The sequence below is a fragment of the Petaurus breviceps genome, unplaced genomic scaffold, assembly GCF_028583685.1.
Source record: "Petaurus breviceps papuanus isolate PSGF00001 unplaced genomic scaffold, PetGlider_PUasm1.0 90879, whole genome shotgun sequence".
In the NCBI taxonomy this organism is placed as follows: Eukaryota; Metazoa; Chordata; class Mammalia; order Diprotodontia; family Petauridae; genus Petaurus; species Petaurus breviceps.
This window is the reverse complement of record NW_027187368.1, coordinates 2,939,487-2,963,040: the sequence shown is the minus strand read 5'-3', so window position 1 is coordinate 2,963,040 and position 23,554 is coordinate 2,939,487. Positions and strand designations below refer to the sequence as shown.

The window sequence follows — 23,554 nt, the reverse complement described above, 5'->3', positions numbered from 1 at the left end:
TGCCAGATCCTGAGTTATCCTGATTGTGTTTCCACAATATTCAAATTGTTTCTTCCTGGCTGCTTGTAATATTCTCTCCTTAATCTGGGAATTCCGGAACCTGGCTATAATATTCCTAGGAGTTTTCTTTTTGGGATCTTTTTCAGCAGGTGATCAGTAGATTCTTTCAACCTCTATTTTGCCCTCTGATTCTAAAACATCAGGGCAGTTTTCTTTGAGAACTTCCTGGAGGATGATTTCTAGGTTCTTACTTTGATCATGGCTTTCAGGTAGTCCAATAATTTTTAAATTATCTCTCCTGGATCTATTTTCAAGGTCAGTGGTTTTTTTTCCATGAGATATTTCACATTGCCTTCTATTCTTTCCTCTGTTTGGATCTGTTTAACAGCATCTTGATTTCTCATCAAGTCATTAGCTTCCATTTCCTCCAATCTAATTCTGAAGCAATGATTCTCTTCAGTGAGCTTTTGAGATTCTTTTTCCATCTGGCAAATTCGACTTTTTAAGGCATTCTTCTCCTCATTGCCTTTTTGAGTCTCCTTTGCCATTTGAATTAGTCTGTTTTTTAAGGTGTTATTTTCCTCAGTCAGGCTGTTGACTCTCATTTCATAATTTTCTTGCATTGTTCTCATTTCTCTTCCCAAATTTTCCTCCACTTCTCATATCTGCTTCTTAAGGTCCTCTATGGCCTGTAACCAGCTCGTATTTTCCTTTGAAGCTTTTGGTGTAGGAGTTCTGATTTCACTGTCTTCCTCCTGTACCATGCTTTGCTCCTTTTTGTCCCCAAAATAGGAGTCTAATGTTGGAATCTTCTGTCTGCTTTGTTTCCTTTGCCTGGTCATGTCACCCCCCAGTCACTTGACCCCTGGGCTTTTTGCCACAGTAGGACTCTGCCACCAGACAAGGGAGCTTTCGTCCCAATCACTGGGGTTTTCTCTGCTGCCGGAGGTATTAGATGGGTGCCCTCTCTGAGGTCTCCACACTCTCTGGCAAGCTGGACACACACCCCAGGACCTCCACCCTAGACTGCAATCCACATCAAAGAAGGTTAAAGCAACAGCAATTACCCCTCAGACTGGTGCTTGGGCCCCCTACACTCTGCAGGCCAGGGGCTCAAGCTGCCATGTGGTGCTGGCTGGCTGTGCCAGGAGCTGAAGCTGTTATGTGGCACTGGCTGGCTATGCTGGATCTCAGTTGCTTCTCAACCTGGGGGCAAAAGCCACACGCTCCCACTTATTGGGTCCCAAAGTCCCGACTGCACTGACCTCTCACTTTGTCCTTCACATCTATGTGTTGATAAATCTGGAAATGGCCACAGCTGCTGCTGATCTGGAGTCCCTCTGGCCAGCAACTGGTCATGCCTGCCCTGGGGCTAAAGCCTCCCAGTGGGGCTGGGCTGAGCTCCCAGAGCACTGCACTGGCTGATTCCTGCCGGCCAGGCTGTCCTCAGCGGGAGGTTAGCTTCTCTGTGTCATTTTGTGAATTCTGCAGCTCCAAAGTTTGTTTAGAGTCCCCTTTTTACATGGACTGGGGAAGGTGGAAGCGGGAGCAGTGGGGAGGTCCTGCTTCTACTCCGCCATCTTGACTCCACCCCCCAAAATACCTAACTCTTTCAAAATTGTTTGTCTTTATCATATTGTTGTCATTGATTAAAATGTTCTTCTGTTTTTGTTTACTTCACCCTGCATAAATTTATAGAAGTCTTCCCAAGATTTTCTGAAACTTTCCCCTTCATTGTGCTGATCTTACAAAATAACAGTATCCCATCACATTTATATACCAGAATTTGTTTAGCCATTCCTTAATACCGTGTTTCCCCGATAATAAGACCTATCCCGAAAATAAGCCCTCCCCTTACTGTGTAAGATTCCTCTAAAATAAGCCCTCCCCCGAAAATAAGCCCTATTGAGATTGCTACTGAAGTGAAGGTGATCCCCTGCACTACACGCTACATTACGGTACCCTCCCCCCCAGGTAAAACGCACGCCGCGCTCCGAGCTGCATCCAATCAGAGCTGCAGCAGTGAGCACGTCATCCTGTTCTTTATTGAATTCATTATTGAATAAAGGTACATTTTTTTGTTCACATTTACCTGTTTATTAAAATTGCTGTCAATGTTCATTAAAATAAGCCCTCCCCTGAAAATAAGCCCTCTGGTGTTTTTCTGTCAAAAAATTAATAAGACAGTGTCTTATTATCGGGGAAACACGGTATATGGGTACCTCCTCAGATTCCCATTCTTTGACACCTTAAAAAGAGCTATAAATATTTTTGTATACCCTTAGAGTTTGTTTTGTTAGGACTAATCTTTCCTTTAATCACCCTCTCTCTGATTGCCTCTTTTCAACTTTCCCTCTTATTTCCCTGTTGTATGAAATATATTTATGTACCCAACTGTGCATGTGTTTGTGTTTTTCTTACTTTTAACCAGCTGAAATAAGAGTGAGGTTCCAGTGTAAGCTGCTCCCCCACCCTCTCCTCTTTGTATAGATGTCTAATTGTGCACTCTGATCATGAGGGATTATTTTTCTTAGCCTTTCTTTCTAGAACCTTCTCTCCTCAGTGATTTCTTAATCTCCTCTCTTTCCATTCTTTCTTAGATCATCAAGATATCACATGTAATCAAGATGTACTCCTAAATCTCATGTCCCTATATGACCCCAGATAATGACTGGGTTTAATAGTGACACATTTATCTCTTTCTATATATGAATGTAAGCAGTTTGTCCTTGTTTAGGAACTTGTGATTGTTTATTTATGCTTACCTTTTTATCTTTCTCTTAACTTCTGGGTTTACACTTCCAAGTTTCTATGTGGCTCTGGTCTTTTAATTGAGAATGCTTCAAAGTCCGTTATTTCATTAAAGGTCCATTTTCTCCCCCACCACCCCCAACGTCAGCCCCTTAGTAGCATTATACTCAGTTTTGCAGGGTAAGTTATTCTTGATGGTAAGCTTATATCCTTTGCCTTCTAGAAACATATTCTAATCTCTCCACTCATTTTATAGAGATGGCTATTGAATCATGTATGATCCTGACTGTGGCTCCTCAGTACTTGAATTCTTTCTTTACAATTGCTTGCATTGTTTATTCTTTGACCTGTTACCTCTGGATTTTGAGAATGAACTTTCTGGGAGGTTTTATTTTTTGTTGTTTCTTTCAGGAGGTGACCAGTGGATTCTTTCTATTTCTACTTTGTCCTCTGGTGTAATGTTAATGGGATATAAGATCTTCCCTACCCATTAACAGGCATATACACACACACACACACACACACACACATACATACGAGCTATTATTTTGCTTTGGGGGCTCACTTGTGAGAAGGATCTTGTGATTCCCTGGTCAAAATTCTGAGTAGCTGTATGTTCAGAGTTCCTTGACTGCCCAGATGTAAAGGCTCTCTCAATCCAGGGATGTATGTAAAGTGTATAGTAATATTGCTTTGATTCAGGCAGCTAGAGCCCTGTCTGTTGGTCTTTATTTCTCTCCTTGCATTTTCTCTGTTTGCACTTTCTCTGAAGTTCAGAGTGCTGACTTTTCCCCTGAACTAGTGAATGTAATTTTAAAAGATTGTTGATCCCTCAAACAGTTATCTTTCCTAGTAAAGCAGATCTAAGAACTGTGCTAGCATCCATCCTGGGTACACCAGTGTGGTTGCCGCTATATCTGGTTCTAAGAGATCTGGGGAATTCTCTTTTAAGATTTTTTTTGAAATATGATATTTAAGCTCTTTTTTTTGGTTACAACATTCAAATAGTCAAGTGATTCTAAAGTTCTTTCTTCTCAATCTGTTTTCCAGATCAGTAATTTTCGCTATGAAGCACTTTATGTTTTCTTCTACTTCTTTCCCTATTTCTCAAACTTTGTTTTCATATTTCTTGTTATCTCATGGAGTTATTGGCTTCTATTTCTTTCATACTAATTTCTAAGGACTTTGTTCCTTGGACAAGTTTTGTATTCCTTGTGCCAAGATGTTGATTCCTTTTCCAATTCTTTCTTCCATAGCTCATATTTCCTTTCCAATTTTTTCCTTTACTGCTCTTACACCAATAAAAAAAACATTTTAACTCTTAAAGAAAAACAACCTCTTGCCTCATCTCTTCCCAGAATTCTAGCTGAATCTGTGCCCCAGCTGTGTTTTACTTTGAGAATTTGCTTATATAGGTTGTGTAATCATTTTCTTCTTCTGAGTTTGCATCTTAAGAATTACTGTCATCATAACAAATTTTTCATTGCTCACTCTATGCTCATTCTTCTAGTCTACTTCTTGACTTTGGACTTGATGTTAAGGCTAAGTGTTGCCCATTTCTGGAGGGAAGGTCTAGACTGATCACTGGTGCTGCTTTCTCGGGGTACCAAGTTTTGTATTACTCCAGGTTCCCATCCTATGGTTAGGATCTGCAAGTGTTCAGTGGTATCCAAGATAAAGTCTGATTACTGCCCCATGATCTGAGCTCTGCAAGCTCCTGACCTGGGTTTGGGTCTGAGCAATAATAGGCTGCTGCTGTATTAAGCCCCTATCAGACAACTGGGATGCCCTCTGGTTCAGACTGAGAGAACTGCAGGATCACCTTTGGTCTGAGATTCCTGCCTGGGTTATTCTTGTGAAAGCTTCAGATTGTGCTAGAAAGGGGAACTGAAATCTTGCTTTGCTCCTGGGATATGAGCCACACCAACACTACTTACTTCTGAACTTGCTCTTTATTCTGAATACCCACCTAGAGCCTGGGGCAGCTCCTTACCCTGGAATGATACCCAACAGGACCTTTTTATAACATGGTTTTCAACTTTTCTTCCTTCTTGCATAGTTCATTTAAATTTCTACATATTCCACAACATGTGAACTATATTGATTTTAAAAAAAATCTACCAAATGATAAATGTCAAAACAGACCACTTCTAAGGGGTCATCCATTTCAAAGAACATAATAGGATTTAGAGTTTAAAGAGACCGAATATTTGATCCAACCTCCTTCATTTCACAGATGAAGAAACTGAGACTTTGAGCAATTAAATGACTTGACTGATCATGGTCACACTGTTGGTAAACGTCAAAGTTGAAACTTGAACTCAGATCTTGTGACTCACAATCCAAGATTCTTTCTACTAAAACATTTTGAAATACATATATAAAAGAATGAAGAAATTTGTCTCAATATGAATAAATGTGGTGCCTTAGAAATTCACAAAGAAGCTTAAAAATAAAAGACTCTGCTGTGAAACTTCTGATAGAGATAATTCAGAAAATAAGACACATTAGACAAAATTCCCTATGGTAGGGGAAAAATGTGTTTTTTTTTTAAAGTTTTGGCTTCATATTTTCCAGAAATTTTTCATCTCTATTATTAGAACAGTGTGGTTTACCCTAGTTATGCAAATGATACTTAAGTCTCATAAAGTTAAATGATTTATCTGTGATCTACAATAGGGTCAAAATTATAACTCCTCTTTAGATTACTTCCTTCATCTGCTCAGCTCCTACTCATGTGTTGATGCAAAATGAGGCTAAAGTTTAACTAAATGACTAATCTGTAGCCTAAAATGGGGCCAAAATTATAGCTCCACTTTTTATTATTTCTACCATATTTCCTGGGCTCCTGCTTCTGTGTAGCTGAACAAAGCTTGAAGAAGTTACAAAAACTGATGATTGAGTTCACAAAATTTTTTTATCTAATTTCAGCTGGGCCCTCCTTGAAGCAAAGAGATCCTTGTAAGGACTTGTCCTTAACTGATTCTCTTCTCTCTGAAAGCCTCCCACGGCATGCCCTTCCCCCGGTCTTTCAGCTGAGGACCTAGCCATAAGCTTTACCAAAAACAAACAAAAACAAAACCTGAGACCATTTACTAAGAATTCCCTCCCTCCTTCTCTCCTACATATGCAGACATCATTGTTCTCTCTCATTCTGGTCTCTGCTGAGGAAGGTGCCCTTCTACACAAACCTATGATTCCATGCTCTCTGGTCTTATCCACGAGAGAAGCCATTATCCCTACCCTTAATTCCCGGCTTATCTACTAGCTCCTTTCTGGCTGCCTATGAAAACATCAAAACCTCCATCTCCTAAAAACAAACAAATAAAAACCCTCACTAGACCCCAACAATAGCTTCATATACCTCTCTTCCCCTTCTAAGTTAAAATTCCTTTAAAAAGTCACAGACATTGGGTACTTCTCCTTCACCACTAACTCTCCCCTAGCCTTTCTGCAGTATGGCTTTGGACCTCATCACTGAACTAAAGCTTCATCGTCCAAAGTCACCTGTGATCTCTTCATTTGCTGAATCTATTGGTCTTTTCATCCTTCTCAACTTTAGCAGCACTTATTCAACAATCTCTTTCTGCAGTCTCTCTGGATTGTCTGCTGTCTCACTCTTCCTTCCCAGTCTCTTTCCTAGAAAATCTAGTTCATGCCCACTAAATTTGAGTATCTCCCAAAGTTAGGTCCCAAGACTTCTCTTGTCTCTCTATGTGAAGTTCTTACATGATCTCATCATTTCCCATAGGTTCAATTAACATCTCTATAGAAATGATTCCCAGATCCTTATATCTAGCCCTAGTCTTTCTCCTGACTCCAGTCCTACATCACCAGCTATTAGATATTTCAAACAGGATATCCCCATAGGTCCAAATCAGAGTTCATTATCTTTCTACTCAAACCTTCCCCTCTTCCAAACTTTCCTATAATTATAATGGTTAAGGGAACTATTATCCTTCCAGTCATCTAGGGTGGCAATCTTAGTGTCATCCTCAAATCCTCACATACTACATACTCAATCAGTTGTTAAACCTTGTCAATTCCTTCTTTACAACATCTCTCGTATATCTTCCTCTAAATTTATACATCTATTACCCTCATTCAGGCCTTTATCACCTGTCATCTGGACATTTACAATAATAGCCTCTCATCTGATCTTGCTGCTTCAGGCTTATTCCCATCCATCCTTTGCATTGCTGTCAAAGTGTTTTCCTAAAGCACAAACCTGATCATAGCATTTTCCTACTCAATAAACTCCAATGGTCTCCTATTACCTTCTGGATCAAATATAAACTCTATTTATCCAAAGGGATAAAACAAAAAGAGAAAGGACTCATAAATACAAATTATTTATAGCAGTTATTTTTGTGTTGCAGTTTGTCCTTCATTCTTTAAGAGGACCATTATGTAAGGGAGGTGATGCTATGACATGCAAGTGAATTGGATTTAAGTTTCTGTGTTAGCAAAGAACAGGAAACTGAGGGGAGTGCCCATCAACTGGGGAATGGCTGAACAAATTATGGTATACAAATATGATGGAATACTACTCATTCTCCAAAGTTATCAGGGATCTCTTTATTGCTAAAATCTAATGTTCTTTTCTTAATTTTCATCCTTCTTGACCTCTTGGCAGCACTGACACAACAGACTACCACTTTCTGGATAATCTTTCTTGATTGTCCTGTCTGACTTTTTCTTCTCAATCTCCTTTCCAAAACCTAAATCTGTTGTGCTGTAAGAAATGATGAAAGGGATGGTTTCAGAAAAACTTGGGAAAACTGGTATGAACTGATGCAAAGTGAAGTGAGTAGAACCAGGACTAAGTATAACTAGGAGAACAATTTGTAAAATAACAACAAGAGTAAAGAGATTAACATGATGATCGACACAGTTCCAGAGGATTCATGAAACATGCTATCCACTAATTAAGAGTTAATGGATTCAGGGGCGGCCAAGTGGCGCACTGAGTAAGAGCACCAGCCCCAGAATTGGGAGACCCAGGATTGGTTCCAGCCTCAGATATTTAACACCCACACAAAATAACTGGCCGTGTAAACTTGAGCAAGTTACTTAACCCCAATTGCTTAAAAAAAAAAGTAATGGATTCAGAGTACATATTGAGACCTATGGGTTGTTGTTGCTTATTATAATGGTTGATGTGGTCATTTGTCTTGCTTGACTCTCCATGTTTATAATAAGTTTTGTCTTTTTTGCTTTCTCAAGGCAGGAAATAGAGAGGGAGATGGAAAGAGAGAGAATTTGGACCTAAAATTATAAAAAAATTTAATTTTTAATTAAATTAAATTTACTTCTTTGACCATGCCTAAAGAGCAAGAAAACCACGCATACTCTTTGATTCAGCAATATCGCTACTAGGTTTGTACCCCAAAGAGATTTTTTAAAAAGGATCTATTTTTACAAAAATATTTATAGCAGCTCTTTTTGGATGACTAAGAATTGGAAATTGAGGGGATGTTCATCAATTGGGGAATGACTGAACAAGTTGTAGTATATGAATATAATGTAGTATTATTATGTTCCAAGAAATGACAAGCAAAATGATTTTAGAAAAACCTGGTAAGACTTACACGAATTGATACAAAGTGAAATGAGCAGAACCAGGGGAATGTTGTGCACAGTAATAGCAATATTGTACAATGAACAGCTGTGAATGACTTAGCTCTTTTCAGCAACACAATGATCCAAGACAAGCCCAAAAGACTCAAAATAAAAAATGCTATCTATCTATGAAGAAAAAAACTGATGTCATCTTTCTTTCTCCTCCTTTCTTGAGTTTTCTTGCACAAAATGATTATTATTGAAATTTTTTACATGATTATTCATGCATAACCTACACCTGATTGTTTACCACCTTAGGGAGGAAAAAGAGGAAGAGAGGGATAGAATTTGGAGTCCAAAACTTAAAAAAAATGTCCAATGAATGTTAAATGTATATATATAATTTGGGGGGAGGAATAAAATATTATTTAGCATTTAAAGCTCTTCACAACCTAAACCCTTCCTAGTTTTTACCATTACTATATTTTATATACTCAATGGTCTATCCATTCTGGTCTATTTACTGTTCCTCTCACACTATACTTCATTTATCTTTAATCCCTAGGTCTTTGTACTGGCTATGCCTGGAAAGTTCTCCCCTTCTCAATTCTACCTCTTAAAAATTCTGATTTTGTCCAAGATTCATTCTAACACCACCTTCTGTGGGAGGACTTCCCTGGTCACTGCCTTTCCCCCACCATCCCAGCTGCTGATGCCTCCAACTCTAAGGTTACTTTTCATTTCCTGTGTATGTATCTTCATGCACCTATTTATTATGTACATGTTGTTGCCCACATTAGACTCTAAGCTCCTTGAAGGAAGGAACCATTTTTACTTTTTTCTTTGGATCCCTAGTGCTTAGCATAGTGTCTGGCACTCAGCAAATGCTTAGTAAATGTTTACTAATTGATTCTCCCCAAGATCTTTGGATTCTGTCCTCAGATGTACACAAAATGTTCTATTCCACTGCCTCATTGTGGTGTGGAGAGATGATGCTGAGTTTCCAAAGGCTATGCCAAAAGAACACAGGCTCTGGCAGGTTCTACCATGCAAGAATGTGAGTATACAGTCCTAGTGACTGACTGAGTCTGAACCACATAATTGGACTCTTATTAACTTCACAGTCCCTAATGTGCGGAACAAGAAAGTAAAAATGGTACCAAAGAAAACACAAATTGGAAGAAAATCAAAACCAGACTGACTATAAATAGAGGAAGTCCACTGTTGATGGCAACATGATTTTGAGGTCACTTAAATGGTCAATTCTCAGGATTTTAGAAAGATGAGAAGACAGCAAGTTATTTTTAAAATCACAGATGTTATTACTACAAAAAAGGCAGTAGTGAGAATACCAATAACTATTAACCCACATGCCTACTTTCTTATTTCTACAAGATCTTTGGGAGATTAATCTACACACATATTGAGAATATCCTTGATTTGGATATGAAAAGGGAAAAGGCAGATTTTCACAAATTATACTAGACAGCCAGTGCAAAATAATGAATCCCATATAGTGGTCACATATATTTGAACTGTTTGAAGTTATAATTATGTCTGTTAGCTATAAGAAAATATTTGATAATAGGTGATGATAAAGGACAGAGGTAGAAGGGATCTTAGATATCATCTAGTTCAATTTAACTAATTTACAGTAAAGAAAGTGAAAGCTGAGATCTTCAGTGAAATGCCCAAGGACATACTGCTAGGAAACAGCAGAACTGGCATTCAGATTCAGGTCCTCTGATTCCAAAACCTGCTGTTTGTCCTGCTCTCTACTGATTCTATAAGTTAAAATGCAGCCTCAAGTGTTTTCCTCTAACGAAATATCTCCTGTTTTTATGTTCAGATTGTATAATATCCTTGATATATGCAATAGCAGAAATAAATTTGATTGTCTTGTAATTTTTTTTGCTTTTTGGAAGGCAATTGGGGTTAAGTGACTTGCCCAAGATCACACGGCTAGTTTTTGTGTGTGTGTGTTAAGTTTCTGAGGCCGGATTTGAACTCAGGACCTCCTGACTCCAGGGCCGGTGCTCTATTTACTAAGCCACCTAGCCACCCCATGTCTTGTGATTTTTAAATACTATACATGGGATAAAGCAGGAAGATATATGCTGAGAGATGTTAGCCACTGTCATGAGGATGACCTTGATATGACATTGATGTTCCTGTGATATGTTATAACGCAAGAAATAAAATAGGAAAACAGAAGCTGTTAGTCACTGTCATAGGTGATGTCCAGGACATCATAAAAATGCAAAGTAGACTCTCTTTACAAGGTGAGGTTCTCCAGATGCTTCTATTTGTGGATAACAATGAGTTGATTGCATCAAGTCCCAGGACAATGCAGAGATTCCTCAATTAGAACCATAATCACATAAGATTTTGCCCTAATATTCTATACAAGGAAAGCTAAGTGGATAACGAATGCTTGTTGTCCAGCATTTGACAATTGGTTTGCTAGCCATGGAGCTGGTCTATCAGTAGTCATATCTTAGACGGACACAGCAGATGAAATGTAAGTTGGGTCCAGGACTGAACAAGAGGAGAAGGGAAGACAAAATTGCCTGTGAGAAATTGTGTAATGTTTTTAACCATCTCAAGTTCCTTCCTTGCTGCCCAAATCCATCTTTGTAAAGATCCACCTATGTTCTTCCAGTGATGCTGCATGACTGAAAATCATGGAAGTGTCACAATCGCCAAGCAATCAAAAAAAGAGCAATGGGGAGCTGCATGGTGAATGGAAATAGGTTGTAGCATACTAACAATGACAGATTCTCCCCACAAAGCAGAGCAACAGAAATTATCAACGAGATGCAGGACCAGAAAAGGAGGAAGGTCCAATGTTGCAAAGATGAAGGATGACACAAAAGGTCTGAATACTGCCTGGCACCCATGGAAAGTCAAGGGAGCGAGAGGAAGGCCTCTTGTGGAGATTTCTGGGACAGAGGATAAGAATGTGCTGATGGTCTATGAGCTGCAGTTTTCTTTGGATGACATTTTTCCAAGCGGCCTACAAGGGGTGTTTTTGGAATAATAGGACATTAGATCTGGAAGGGACTTTTAAAAGCATATAGTCCAGATCCACCCAGGTTATATAGAATTAGTGGTAGAGCTGATCCAAATCCCTAAACCGTGTCTAATGATCTTTCTGTTTTGTTATTCATTTTTCTTGATAGCAAGCTACCATAACTGGAAATTACAAATGAGAAAGAAAACAAAAATGAAAACCTATAAGAAACATGAATCCCATGTTCGCCATGTACAAAAAATCCCCTCAAAACACACATCTCTTTTTTCACCCTGAATCCATCACTTCTGTTTTGAAAACCCGCCAAAATTTTTCATGTGAAAAGGTGAACATGAAGAAAGGTCACCAGTGGTACCTACCTTCCAATAGCAAATACTGTTAAGCCCACTGTGATCTTTTGCTTGGTATAATAGTCTTCCAGGATCTTTCTATGGTAAGTCCCCTCCCATATGACTGGAGCAAACCAATTTGTCAGAGTCAGAACATCAGGGCGTTGTCTGTTTGGAGGGGAGAAGTAAATAGATCAAACTTTCTTTTATTAAAATAGTAGCCAGTGTTAGCAAGGTCAGTTACTGTACCCATGTAGACCCACAGAATAGAGTGTTGGATTTGGAGTCAGAAAAATCTTGATCCAAAACCAGATTACTTATTAATCCTGGTATGTCACACCAGCTCTTTGAATTTGTTTCCTTATTTAGAAAATGAGGATATTGGACTTCTGAGTTTCCTTCTAGCTAACAGATCACTAAATTTGATTTGGGGTTCCACTCCCTGAGGTCCAACTGCAAAGAAATCTTGTAGATTAGGAAGCTGCCATTGCTAGAGGAATAACTTATAGAGCAGAGGTCTGGATGACAGAGGAAGTTACTAGTGGCACTATACCCACTGTATATTACTCCTTCTTTCCTCTCTGCCCACTCCCCTTCTCCATTACCCATGACTCAGGTCAGGTCTGCCACTGGCAAACATCAGCTATGATTTGCTTTTGGTGCTCTCCAAAGCTATATGGTGGGTAAAGAAAGACATTGATACCTACATTTTACCTAGACAATGATGCCCATAAATTCTTCAATTTAACAGGAATATAAGAAGTGGGGCTGAGTGTGCCAACTAGTGGGATCATAAGCTCATTGGTTCAGAGCTGGAATGGATCATTGAGGATGTCTAGTTCACACTCATTCATTTTAAAGAAGAGGAAAGTCGGGGGTGGCTAGGTGGCGCAGTGAATAGAGCACTGGCCCTGGAGTCAGGAGGACCTGAGTTCAAATGTGACCTCAAACATTTAACACAAAAACTAGCCGTGTGACCTTGGGCAAGTCACTTAACCCCAACTGCCCTTCAAAAAGCAAAAAAAAAAAAAAAAAAAAAGAAGAGGAAAGTGAGGCCCAGAAAGTGACCTGTCCAAGGCCAAAAAGAAATCAACAGAATCAGAAGGAATTGAACCCAGGTTTTCTGAAGCCAAATCCACTATTCTTTCTACCACTCCATGACACCCTGTGCCTAATCTTCACCAAAGTATAGAATCATAGTCTTAGCAGGGAATCTGAAGGTTACTGAGGCTGAGACCATAGAAAGAGCTCTGGAATAGAATTCAGGAGACCTGGAAGTCTAGTCCTGGGTTCTGGTTTGTTTTTTTTTTTTGGTTTTTTTTTTTTTTTGCTTTTTGGAGGGCAACTGGGGTTAAGTGACTTGCCCAAGGTCACACGGCTAGTTTTTGTGTTAAGTGTCTGAGGCTGGATTTGAACTCTGGTCTTCCTGACTCCAGGGCCGATGCTCTATTCACTGCGCCACCTAGCCGCCCCTAGTCCTGGGTTTTAATGCTGTTACTGATACAGAGACACTAAATCTAAGGGTTGGGCAAGAATTCAGAAGACAGAGTCCTAATAGAACATGAGCAAGAGTCACCTCTAGAGTGTTTCTTGACAAGTGGTCATTCAGACTCCACTTGAAGGCTTCTATGAAGGACTGCTATAAGACATGGAATAAGCCCATTCCCTGCTTTGGGTACCTATAATGTAAGTGGGTTGGACTGGTTAAACACTCAAGTCCCATCCAATTCTGACATTCCATGTCTGCCTGCTCAACTTAGGGAACTGTCACCTGTCTTTCAAGCACTGAGCTCAAAATCTCCAGAGTCTGGGTTTCTAACCCAGTGTTTATGCTTAGAAATGAAGAGTTGTTCCCTTCCATCTGGAATCTTCCCCAGGCTATGGACAGCTAGCCACAGAATACCTTTGACTTTACACTAAGTCATGTCGACTATTAACTTTCTAGGGAGCAGAGGTTTGTCTCTTACTTGGGATTAAACCAGTCTGAGAGCTGAGGTTCTTCAATATGATAGTTCTGGCTCCTGGGTGCAAACAGAGAGAAAAAGACAATGAGTCTGGAGACACCGGACAGAATTCAAAATTAGATACATGTTAGATCAAAGACTTATTAGATAAAGGTGAAGAAAAGCAGCTTATGTAGGTGTTCTGCCCCTGAGCTCCATTCTGGAGACATCTTTTACTAAAAGACTTGGGATACACCTACTGTGCCCCTCCATCCCTTCTATCCTTCCTCTTTTCTTTTGGCCAGAAGTTTTCATAGATTTCCTCACTGTAGGGGAGGAAAGTCCCTATGACAAGACGAGTCAGCCACCAATTAGCAACTTAACATCTTAGAGTTGACTAGATCACTGAGAGTGTAAAGTCACCAGTCACCCAACCTCAGGCAATCACTAAAACCCAGGTGATACTGCCTTTGAAAGCCACACTGTTATTGAGCTGCCTCTGTTTCAGAGCACCCATTAAATGAGGCAATAAGTATGGTTAAAATGCTTATTGACTGGTGCTGTCATGTTCCCATCTGAGCACTACAGTGAGCTCTCTGAACTGTATAGTCCTTGGTAAGATTCTGAAACCCATAGAATCAGAGTTGGAAATTGATCTCAGACACTGATCAATCCAGACTTCCATTCAATGAAGGAATCTCATATTGCATGCATGACATGCATGACAGATAGCCATCTATCTTCTCTCTGAGCACATCCAGTGACAGGGAGCTCACTCCCTCCAGGGGCAGCTCATTGGATTATTGGCCAGCTCTGAGTAATAGCAAATTTTTTCTCTGAATGAGAGGAAATCTGTTTCCTTGTATCTTCCACACACTGGAGTTAGTTGAAGTCACAATGTTGGCTGTTCCTACAAGGTATTGATGATACATTCTGAAATAGAAGTGGGCTGATGAAAGCTGATGTGTCATAATTTCCTGTCACCAAGACAAGATTCCTAGCCATGTCTTGACAGGCAAGAAAAAGGGGACTATTCAAAAACTCAATTGATGACCATTTAAGTGTGTGGGATCTGGGAATCATAAGCTCATGGAACAAAACACCTCACCTATCACAGATGTCCTCACCTATTGTTAAACCAGTTAGACAGCCACCATCTCTTCTGAACATTGGCATTGCTATTAATGTTATCCTTGGATCTACAGGAAGAGAAGAGATTTACTTGGAAAGTCATGCAGCATCAACAAATATTAACTATGCATCTATTATGGACCAGGTAAGGTGCTAAGTTCTAGGTACTAGGGACACAAAGATTAAAAACAGCACCTTCCTTGCCCACAAAGATCCTTCCCTTTTTTTGGTGTTTTCTTTGGGGAGGGGGGAGACCTTGTGGGAAGGGAAACAATGCTGACCATAATTGTTTCCAATAAATGGAAAAACAAAAACTGGCCAGGAGGGGAGGCTAGGTGGCGCCCTGGAGTCAGGAGGACCTGAGTTCAAATCCGACCTCAGACATTTAACACTTACTAGTCATGTGACCTTGGGCGAGTCACTTAACCCCAATTGCCCTCCAAAAAGCAAAAGAAACAAAAAAAACAAAACCCTGGCCAGGACAGAGATTTTTCAAAGAAGTGCATGGCAGGAAGGAGCAGTAAAGTAAGGACTGGAGCTGAACACTGGGAAAGAACACTGGATTTGATTCCTGGCTCTGTTACTTACTACCGTGTTTCCCCGATAATAAGACCTATCCCGAAAATAAGCCCTCCCCTTACTGTGTAAGATTCCTCTAAAATAAGCCCTCCCCCCAAAAATAAGCCCTATTGAGATTGCTACTGTAGTGAAGGTGATCCCCTGCACTACACGCTACATTACGGGTTCCCCCCCCCAGGTGAAACGCACACCACGCTCCGAGCTGCATCCAATCAGAGCTGCAGCAGTGAGCGCGTCATCCTGTTCTTCCCCAGTGATTTACTTGCTGGCGCCATTGAGAGCAGTGCCACGGAGGAGAGCTGAGGCAGGACAACATAAGCCCTCCCCTGAAAATAAGCCCTCTGGTGTTTTTCTTTCCAAAAAAAATTTAATAAGACAGTGTCTTATTATCGGGGAAACACGGTAGCTGTATGACTAAAGCAAGCCCCTTCATTTTTCTAGGTCTCAGTTTCCTCAACTGTAATATGAGGTTAGACTTGGAAGGGTCTCTGCATTCCTTGCCAGCTCTAAATGTCATGATCCTAAGTGCCTTAGTCACAAGAGAGGAAGGTTCAGAATTTTACCCAATTAAGTAAAATGGTATCAGTTTGACAAAGTCAGATTTTAATACACAAACTCTTTGAATTTACAAGTGTGAGGAGCCTTTTATATCAAATCCAATCTTGGAATTAACTATGTTACCAGGAGTAAATCTCAACCTTTCTAAGCCTTCATTTTTCTCATGAGCAAAATATGAAGAGTACCACTTAAAGCTTGTCTCCTTCAGGATTTTTGTATATAGAATAAAATAGAGTACATCAAGCACAAATTCTATGTCAGTTATTTCTAGTCCAATCCCTTCATTTAAAGCAAGTAAACTGAGGCTGATGGAGGTAAAATATTTGCCCAAAGGCTCAGAGAATAGATTGTGAAACACATTTTCATCCTCTTGGTGAAGGATGGAGTACCATGTGCATTGTCAGATGAAGTAAAACCAACCAGTTAACTCTGGTTAACTCTTTCAGTTTGTTACAATTAGAGCTCAGTGGTAGGGATGTTATCAGGAAATGAATGAGGTGCAAAAAATGAGGCTTCAGTAAAAGAAACTCAAAAGTACTGACTTGCCCAAGGTCACAATGTAGCACAGCTAGGATTTGAACCCAGGTCCTCTTTCCCACAATGCCATCAAGTTAACTAGAATTGAACTCAGCAGAATTAACAGATAAAAAAAAAGTTCCTCATACTTGTCAGTTATCGTGGGTCTGCTTCTGTTTAGTGTACAGTCCTGTTTGGTCTATATACTAAGAGAATGAGTTCCTCCATGAAGCAGAGAACAAGGGTGGGGATATAACATGGTTTGCACATCAGTTTGCTAAATAAGGATGTAGGGTAACTGGTCTCTCAGCTACAGTGAGAAAACCACACTGAGAAGCTTCTAGCACAGTAGCTCTTACTGACCCAGAGGCCTGGCCCTCTGAGAGAGCAGCTGCAAGGAAAGAGGAAATAAAGCTCTCCTCAGAATGGAAGCCGGAGCTCTCATGCCAGACCCATCCCTCCCACATGACTTACACTGGGTGTGGGTGACTTTGAAAGACACTAGCTTTGTGGGAGATAAGGAGATAGGAAACCTAGGTTTTAGACCCAGTTCTGGACCAAATCATAGGAGGAAAGAATCAGATCAGCTCTTTGTCTCAATTTCCTTATCCATAAAACAGAAATAAATGCTTGCCCTACCTGCTTCACGGAGATTTTGTTATATTGAAAAATGATAACGATAGCCCATTGTCTACAGTCTTTCCAGGTTTACAAAGTGCTTTGCTCTCAGCATGTATCTGAGGCAGAGAATGAATTAGGGCATTCTCATGCTCAAACTGCTGGCATACTGAACTGAGAAGATGTTTTGAAAACAAAGAAGAAAGTAGTGGATAGAGGCCTGGGTTGGAAATAGGGAAGACCTGAGTTCAAATCTGGCCTCAGAAACTTACTAGCTATATGACCCTGGGCAAGTCATTTCACCCTGTTTGCCTCAGTTTACTCATCTATAAAATGAGCTGGAGAAGGAAATAGCCAATCACTACAGTATCTTTACCAAGAAAACCCCAAATGGGATCACAAAGAGCTGACAAAAATGAAATAACTGAATAACAACAAGGGGGTTATAACGATTGTGTTCACTCTGCTGGAGTCCTAGACCTCCCAGTCTTGGAGAAGGCTCTTTACCCAAGTGCCCAAGAAGAATAAAAAGCAGTGGCCTGTCTTCTTGCATTAGATGCAGAGTAAGAAAGCAGAAGGTTGTCTGCACCATCAGACAATGGTGTCACTGTCTCAGTTTTACTTTAACTGTTTTCCTTTGTTAAAAGCAAGTTTTCATCATAGAGATGGAGGTGATTGTAGCTAGAAATGACTGTGATGTAGAAACAGTATAAAAACATTTTTTAAAGTTTGTTTTTTTCCCTAAAGAAAAAAAAAACAACAGCAGCAAGATAACAACAATGAAATTTTATTTTTACTGTTCTTATAGTACAGGCTGAGATAACACATGTTTAATGGAGAGAAGAGAGATGAAAGGTTTCTGGGTTTCCATTTTTAATGGGCTTATAGAACTTTAGAACTAGAAGTGGTCCTTAGAGACTGTCTAATTCAAACTCCTCTTCTTACACATGAACAAACAGTGGTTCTAGGAGAGGGAGGGAACTTTTCCAAAATCATGGAGATCATAAGCTGGACAGCCAAGATCAACACAGCTTCCTCTGATGGCAACTCTAAATCTCCTTCGGCTTCAAGATGACTGATGCTGCTATTTACATCAACCTTCTCTTCCCCACTGCCAACCCACCCCCTTTTCCTATTCTACATTGTTATAGACTGGTTTAGACTTTGTCCCTCACCTAAGAGAAAGAGAATAATATCAGTATGTTCTAAATTTTTTGAATTCTTATCAGTAAAAAATATATATATTTTGATTATAACTCTTCAATATAGATGTATTTCTATATAAATTACCATGCTAACATTACTTTACAAAATATATACAAAGGTATAATTCTTTTAAAAAATATGGGATAAAGATGTCATAAATAGTATTTTAAATGATATTTCATTTACTAATGTCAGGGGAACCATTTACTCTCCTTAAAAATACCATGGTTAAAAGGATTTTTGGTGAGAACAATCCAATTAAATATGTTTCGTTGTTATTTTAAAATCTTACTTTAATACTTTTTAAAAATGTAGCAATATGGGGCAGCTAGGTGGTACAGTGAATAGAGCACCAGCCCTGGAGTCAAGAGGACCTGAGTTCAAATTTGACCTCAGACACGTGTGACCTTGGGCAAGTCACTTAACCCCAATTGCCTCCCCCCCCCCCCCCCAACAAAAAAGGCAAAAAAAAAAAGTAGCAATATAACCTGATGTGCTGATAATGAATGAATGAGTATACTATGGTTACAATCCCTCCAATTTATGGAATCCTCACTGTTCACTCAAGATACCATATGGGATATGTGACCATCTGACTACAGACCAAAAGTAAGTATATCAGTTTGTTAAATATAAGTAAAGCTGGATTTTTTTAACTTTTTCATTTTTCTTAGCATATATAATTTTTCCCAAGTACAGGTACATTCATACCCTGCTCTTTTCATAATTCTTTAACAATGGGGCCTGATTTGCAGTAACTGGACAATGGGATCCAAATATCACCTGGATCTTACTAATGACAAGTGGGGAATACAGAATGTGTTGGCCAACCTACCATTTGATGAAGGAAATCGGGTTATTAGAATTCTAGAATGGAAGGAATGCTTGATTAGAATACATCTCTTTAATTTATTTTATCAACTTTGTCTGAAGTAGAAGTTGACATGCTTTGGTTACTCTACTGGGACACTAATTTGGGTGTTCCTGTGACATTTAGAAATAGCTTTTCCTGAAGTATTGCCTTATTCTATGTCTTCCCCATTTAATCCACTCAGAAGCAGGAAGGCAATCACAGTTCTTCAAGCCACTGTGTTTCCTTTAGGAAATCATGATATCCAGTCGTCCTCCAAACGTTCCTCAAGCACACTCTGGATATACTTGGTGATTATCCCAACTCTAAGTCCTTTTCTTCAGTCACACAGAGATTTTTTTTTCAGGAGTATTTTCTTCTTGGGCTATATCTTCTGTCTTTCTTGGATTCAGGGTCCTGAAATGTCTGAGCCTTTAGAGAGATGTTTATCTTCCTCTTTTATAGCAGCATCTAAATTTAGCCAGAGTGAGCTCTTCATCCAAATGGTCTACAGCTAACTGCCATGGAGGAGCAATTTTCTGAAGAGCCTCAGAAGGACATGGCCTGAATCCATCTTTTCCTCTGGGTGCTGATGAGTGGGATCATCAGAAATCACACTGGAGGGGCAGCCAGGTGGCTCAGTGAGTAAGAGCTCCAGTGTCAGGATGACCTGGGGATCGAATCTGGGCTCAGACACTTATTACCCACCCAGAAACACCTGGCCGTGTAACCTTGAGCAAGTTACCTAACCCCAATTGCTTAGGGGTGGCCAGGTGGCTCAGCAAGTAAGAGCACCAGCCCCAGTGTTGGGATGACCTGGGGAATCGAATCTGGGCCCAGATACTTAAGCACCACACCCAGAAACACCTGGCCCTGTAACCTTGAGCAAGTTACTTAACCCCGATTGCTTTAAAAAAAAAAAAAAAAGAACATACTGGAGACTAGTCCCCAAGAAACAGCTCCTCTGCATACTCAGATCCCTGTCTCTTATATTTTCTTTGGTTTCATCTGCAAGAGCTTTCAGGAGCTATGTAACTTGGACTAATGCAGAAGCCATATTTAGCTGGCATGTTACAGACCACTGTTGAAGGGTCTAGGCCTGGGACCCACAGTCCCATAGAGGGCTGAGATCTGTTCAGGAGCTGAAGCTTCGTTTCACTACAATCTTTGTCCTCAGAAAAATGAAACCTTAAGAAGGAGTTGCCTGCATACTTAAGTAAGAGACTGGTATCTGTCCCTCTGCTTCATTTTTTTGCTTCTTTCCCAATCTTAACAGCAATACCAGTTAGAGACAATTTTGTTGTTTTCATAGGCTTCTGGATCATTGTCAGCTTCTCCCTTGTACGCTGGGCCCAGCACCCAAGAATTTCTGCTTCCCTGATCATCCTAAGAGCACTATGTATTATTTCCTGCTAACCCTCCTTGACTTTGGGGCTGCCCCCCTCCCCCCACACACACCCTCACCAGCATCCTTGACCACAACTCCTTCCTCCACCCTTCACATCTACCACCTCTCACACAAGACTGTTTCTGTCTCTTCTGCCATTTACACTGCTACCTAGGCCTTGGAAGATGAGGAAGGGGGAAAAGGAAACCTATGATCTGTTTCCTTTGTGCCACCACAACCCTGTTAGAGCAGACCTGGACAGAAACCAGCCATTCTGGGAGCACGAAGGTTTTTTTTTTCCTTGCACACTCATAGATCAACTTGAGCGCCTACTGGTATGTGCGCACCAACTTTGAAGACCACTCACATAGCCAAAGACAATTAGAGTGAATGATGAACATCCATGATTTCAAAGGAATTGTTACCAACTCACATTTATTTTTCATCTGATTTACTTATGTCTGGTGCATCTAAAGATAGTTGAAATCTGCCTACCATGGTTTGATTAACTTTTTTTAGGTTCTCTGATCTTTTAATTTATTTCAGTATGTTGTTGTTCAGTCATTTTTCAGTTGTGTCTGATTCTTTGTGGCCCCATTTGGGGTTTTCTTGGCAAAGATACTGGAATGGTTTGCCATTCCCTTTTCCAGCTTATTTTACAGATGGGAAGACTGAGGCAAACAGGGTGAAGTGACTTGCCCAGGGTTACACAGCTAGTGTGTGAGGCTGGATTTGAACTCGGATCTTCCTGACTCCAAGCCCAGCAACCATATCCACTGCATCACCTAGCTGCCCCTACTTCAAAATAATACCTACCATTATACCTAGTACCTGGTCTTTTATATACCCAGTATCTTTTAGGCTTTTAGCCACAGAAAATCCAAGATTAGGTTAAATCTGGGGAAAATTTATTTCCTAGAAGTAGTTATCTACAGAACTTAAATTTCCAGAACCAGTCAAGATTGGGATGAATCAGTCTTGAATATGTCTACCAGTGGTTCGTAAACTATCAATAAACTTCATAGTTAGATCAACTGAGAATGAGGCTTTGTCTCTAGGTTTCTTGAAATCTCAGATTTGACACTGACCACAGGAACTAGTACAGGTTATATTTACCAGATATAAATTGCCCAAAAGCAAGACCCATGTCTGGATTGTCTTTTTCTCTCCCCTCATACTTAAGAGTAAAGTTAATATAGTACATGTCTAAAATTTCTCAATAGATACAATATTTTATTAGTAGCTATAATAAAAAATTTGGGAGTTCTTTCCATAATGATGGTGAAGAATTGGTTCACATCTATAGAGGTATTTTACACTTTAACAAGTGTAATCTCTTCAGTGCTAGGGAGGAAAGCACTCAAAATATTTTGGAACTAATTTTATAGAAATTGAAGCTCAGAAAGTTAATAACTATTCCATAAAGATTACCCATTAGGGGGTTGAGGTATTAAATGCAGGCCTTCTGATTCCAAGTCAGGTTGTACTTTCTCTGTGTCCCGATGAAATTTTCAGGACTTGGCAACAGAAGTGAAAGATAGAAGATTGACAAGATGGTGAGTAATCATGTACGGAAACATCACTTCACTGAAAACTGGAAACCACGGCATGTAGCAGAGAGTGAGAAATCAGAGCAAATTTTTATGTAGCCCTTGGCTGTTTGTGATGATCTTAGAGAGATGATTTCATTTGAGCCTCACAACCATTCTGTGAGGTTATTTAAAGAACAGGTAGCAGGACCAGGAAATATTGAAACAGTCTTCATGATGCAGATACAGAAAGATGTACTTCATACTCCTTTTGCAATTCCCATGTAGGGGTGAATGTCAAGTGTGGAGAGTGACTTAAGCTGTGGGCCTTTCATAGCAGATACTAAGCCATTCTTCTAGGGGCACACTGGTCTCTGAATCCTTGCCACTCCTCTCATCACACAAAAGATGCCCTGGTTCCTAACAAGCCTTCACCCATCTACCTGGCAGGGTTACATATCCAGATGCTCTCTGGCTGACTCATGTCACCCTCTGTCACGAATCATAGGATCATGAGGCAAATAAGTTCATTTTACAATTGAAAAAACTAAAACCCAAAGAGATTAATTCATTTGCTCTGGGTGACACAGGGAATGAGGACCAGGGGCAAGAATCTAGCCTTGTATTTTTTGCCTCCCTATCCAGTGTTCTTCCCACTATATCCATTTTTTTCTCTCTTTCTCCAGTTCACCCAATGTGATGGTGTCAACGTGATGGATTCATTGTTATCACCCCACTGTCCTTGTACCAAAGTTGGCTTCCACACAAGATACTTGTCAAACAAAAGGAACTTACCGATAAGGGTATATAAACAAGAGAGATCCTTCTGTGCTGTAAACAAACAGAAAACAACATATTAATCTTGGAAAACATTCCCTTGTAATGATTACAATTAAGATCATGGCCTGGATTGCCTGGGTGCTATTACTTAGTTGTCTTTCAAAGATCCCACCATCCTCTGAGATAAAAGCCAAGGAGACACATGCCCAATATCACGACTGCAATTGTGTAGTTCTAATTGAAGCCAAATGGCTTCTGTTCAAACCAACCTCTAGTTGACCTTGGGCACCAGTCATACTTTAGCAGAGAACATAATTAAGGGAAATATCAGGAGGAAAGGGTTCTAAAGAGTATCCAATCTACTATGCCCCAATCTGCTTCATTATGCGGTAGCTTGTTTTGAAAAATCTGAAGAGAAAATAAGGTGAGAACGGGTTCTCTTAGTAAAGAACTTTGGGTATGAGGAGAAAAGTACAGGACTGCCACTCAGGATGTAGTTTTTAGACTCAGGTGAGCCACTAAACAGTGTCTGACTTTAAACTAGAGATCTCTGAAAAAGGGGATGTGACCTGACCTCAAGAACTTGGTGTTCAGCCAGAGGGTGAGATGATTGGTCACATCCCCCTTTCTCTACAGTAATCAATTATGGAGCTTATCTGCCATACAACCATACCTATCATGGCTTCCCTAATACCCACCCACTCATTCCTCACCCTCTACAGTCGAAGTTTCCAATTTTCCCCTCTGAGCTGGAATAGCCACCTTGGGGGGTGAGGGAGTG

At 40.1% G+C, this 23,554-nt stretch overlaps 1 protein-coding gene across 4 annotated transcripts in view; it reads right to left on the bottom strand.

The window, feature by feature from the left end:
* The window catches only part of GGTA1 (glycoprotein alpha-galactosyltransferase 1 (inactive)), a 137,444-nt gene that overhangs the window by 24,817 nt on the left and 89,073 nt on the right, over positions 1-23,554 (bottom strand). For 2 of the 4 annotated variants that reach the window (XM_069073774.1, XM_069073777.1), the window contains exons 3-6: positions 22,789-22,824; positions 14,747-14,818; positions 13,644-13,697; positions 11,707-11,844 (exon numbers count right to left, since the gene is read on the bottom strand). In XM_069073774.1, coding sequence (XP_068929875.1) covers positions 11,707-11,844; positions 13,644-13,697; positions 14,747-14,818; positions 22,789-22,824 — 300 coding nt within the window. The remainder of the gene's footprint in view (positions 1-11,706; positions 11,845-13,643; positions 13,698-14,746; positions 14,819-22,788; positions 22,825-23,554) is intronic. The other 2 variants (XM_069073775.1, XM_069073776.1) reach the window with 2 other exon arrangements.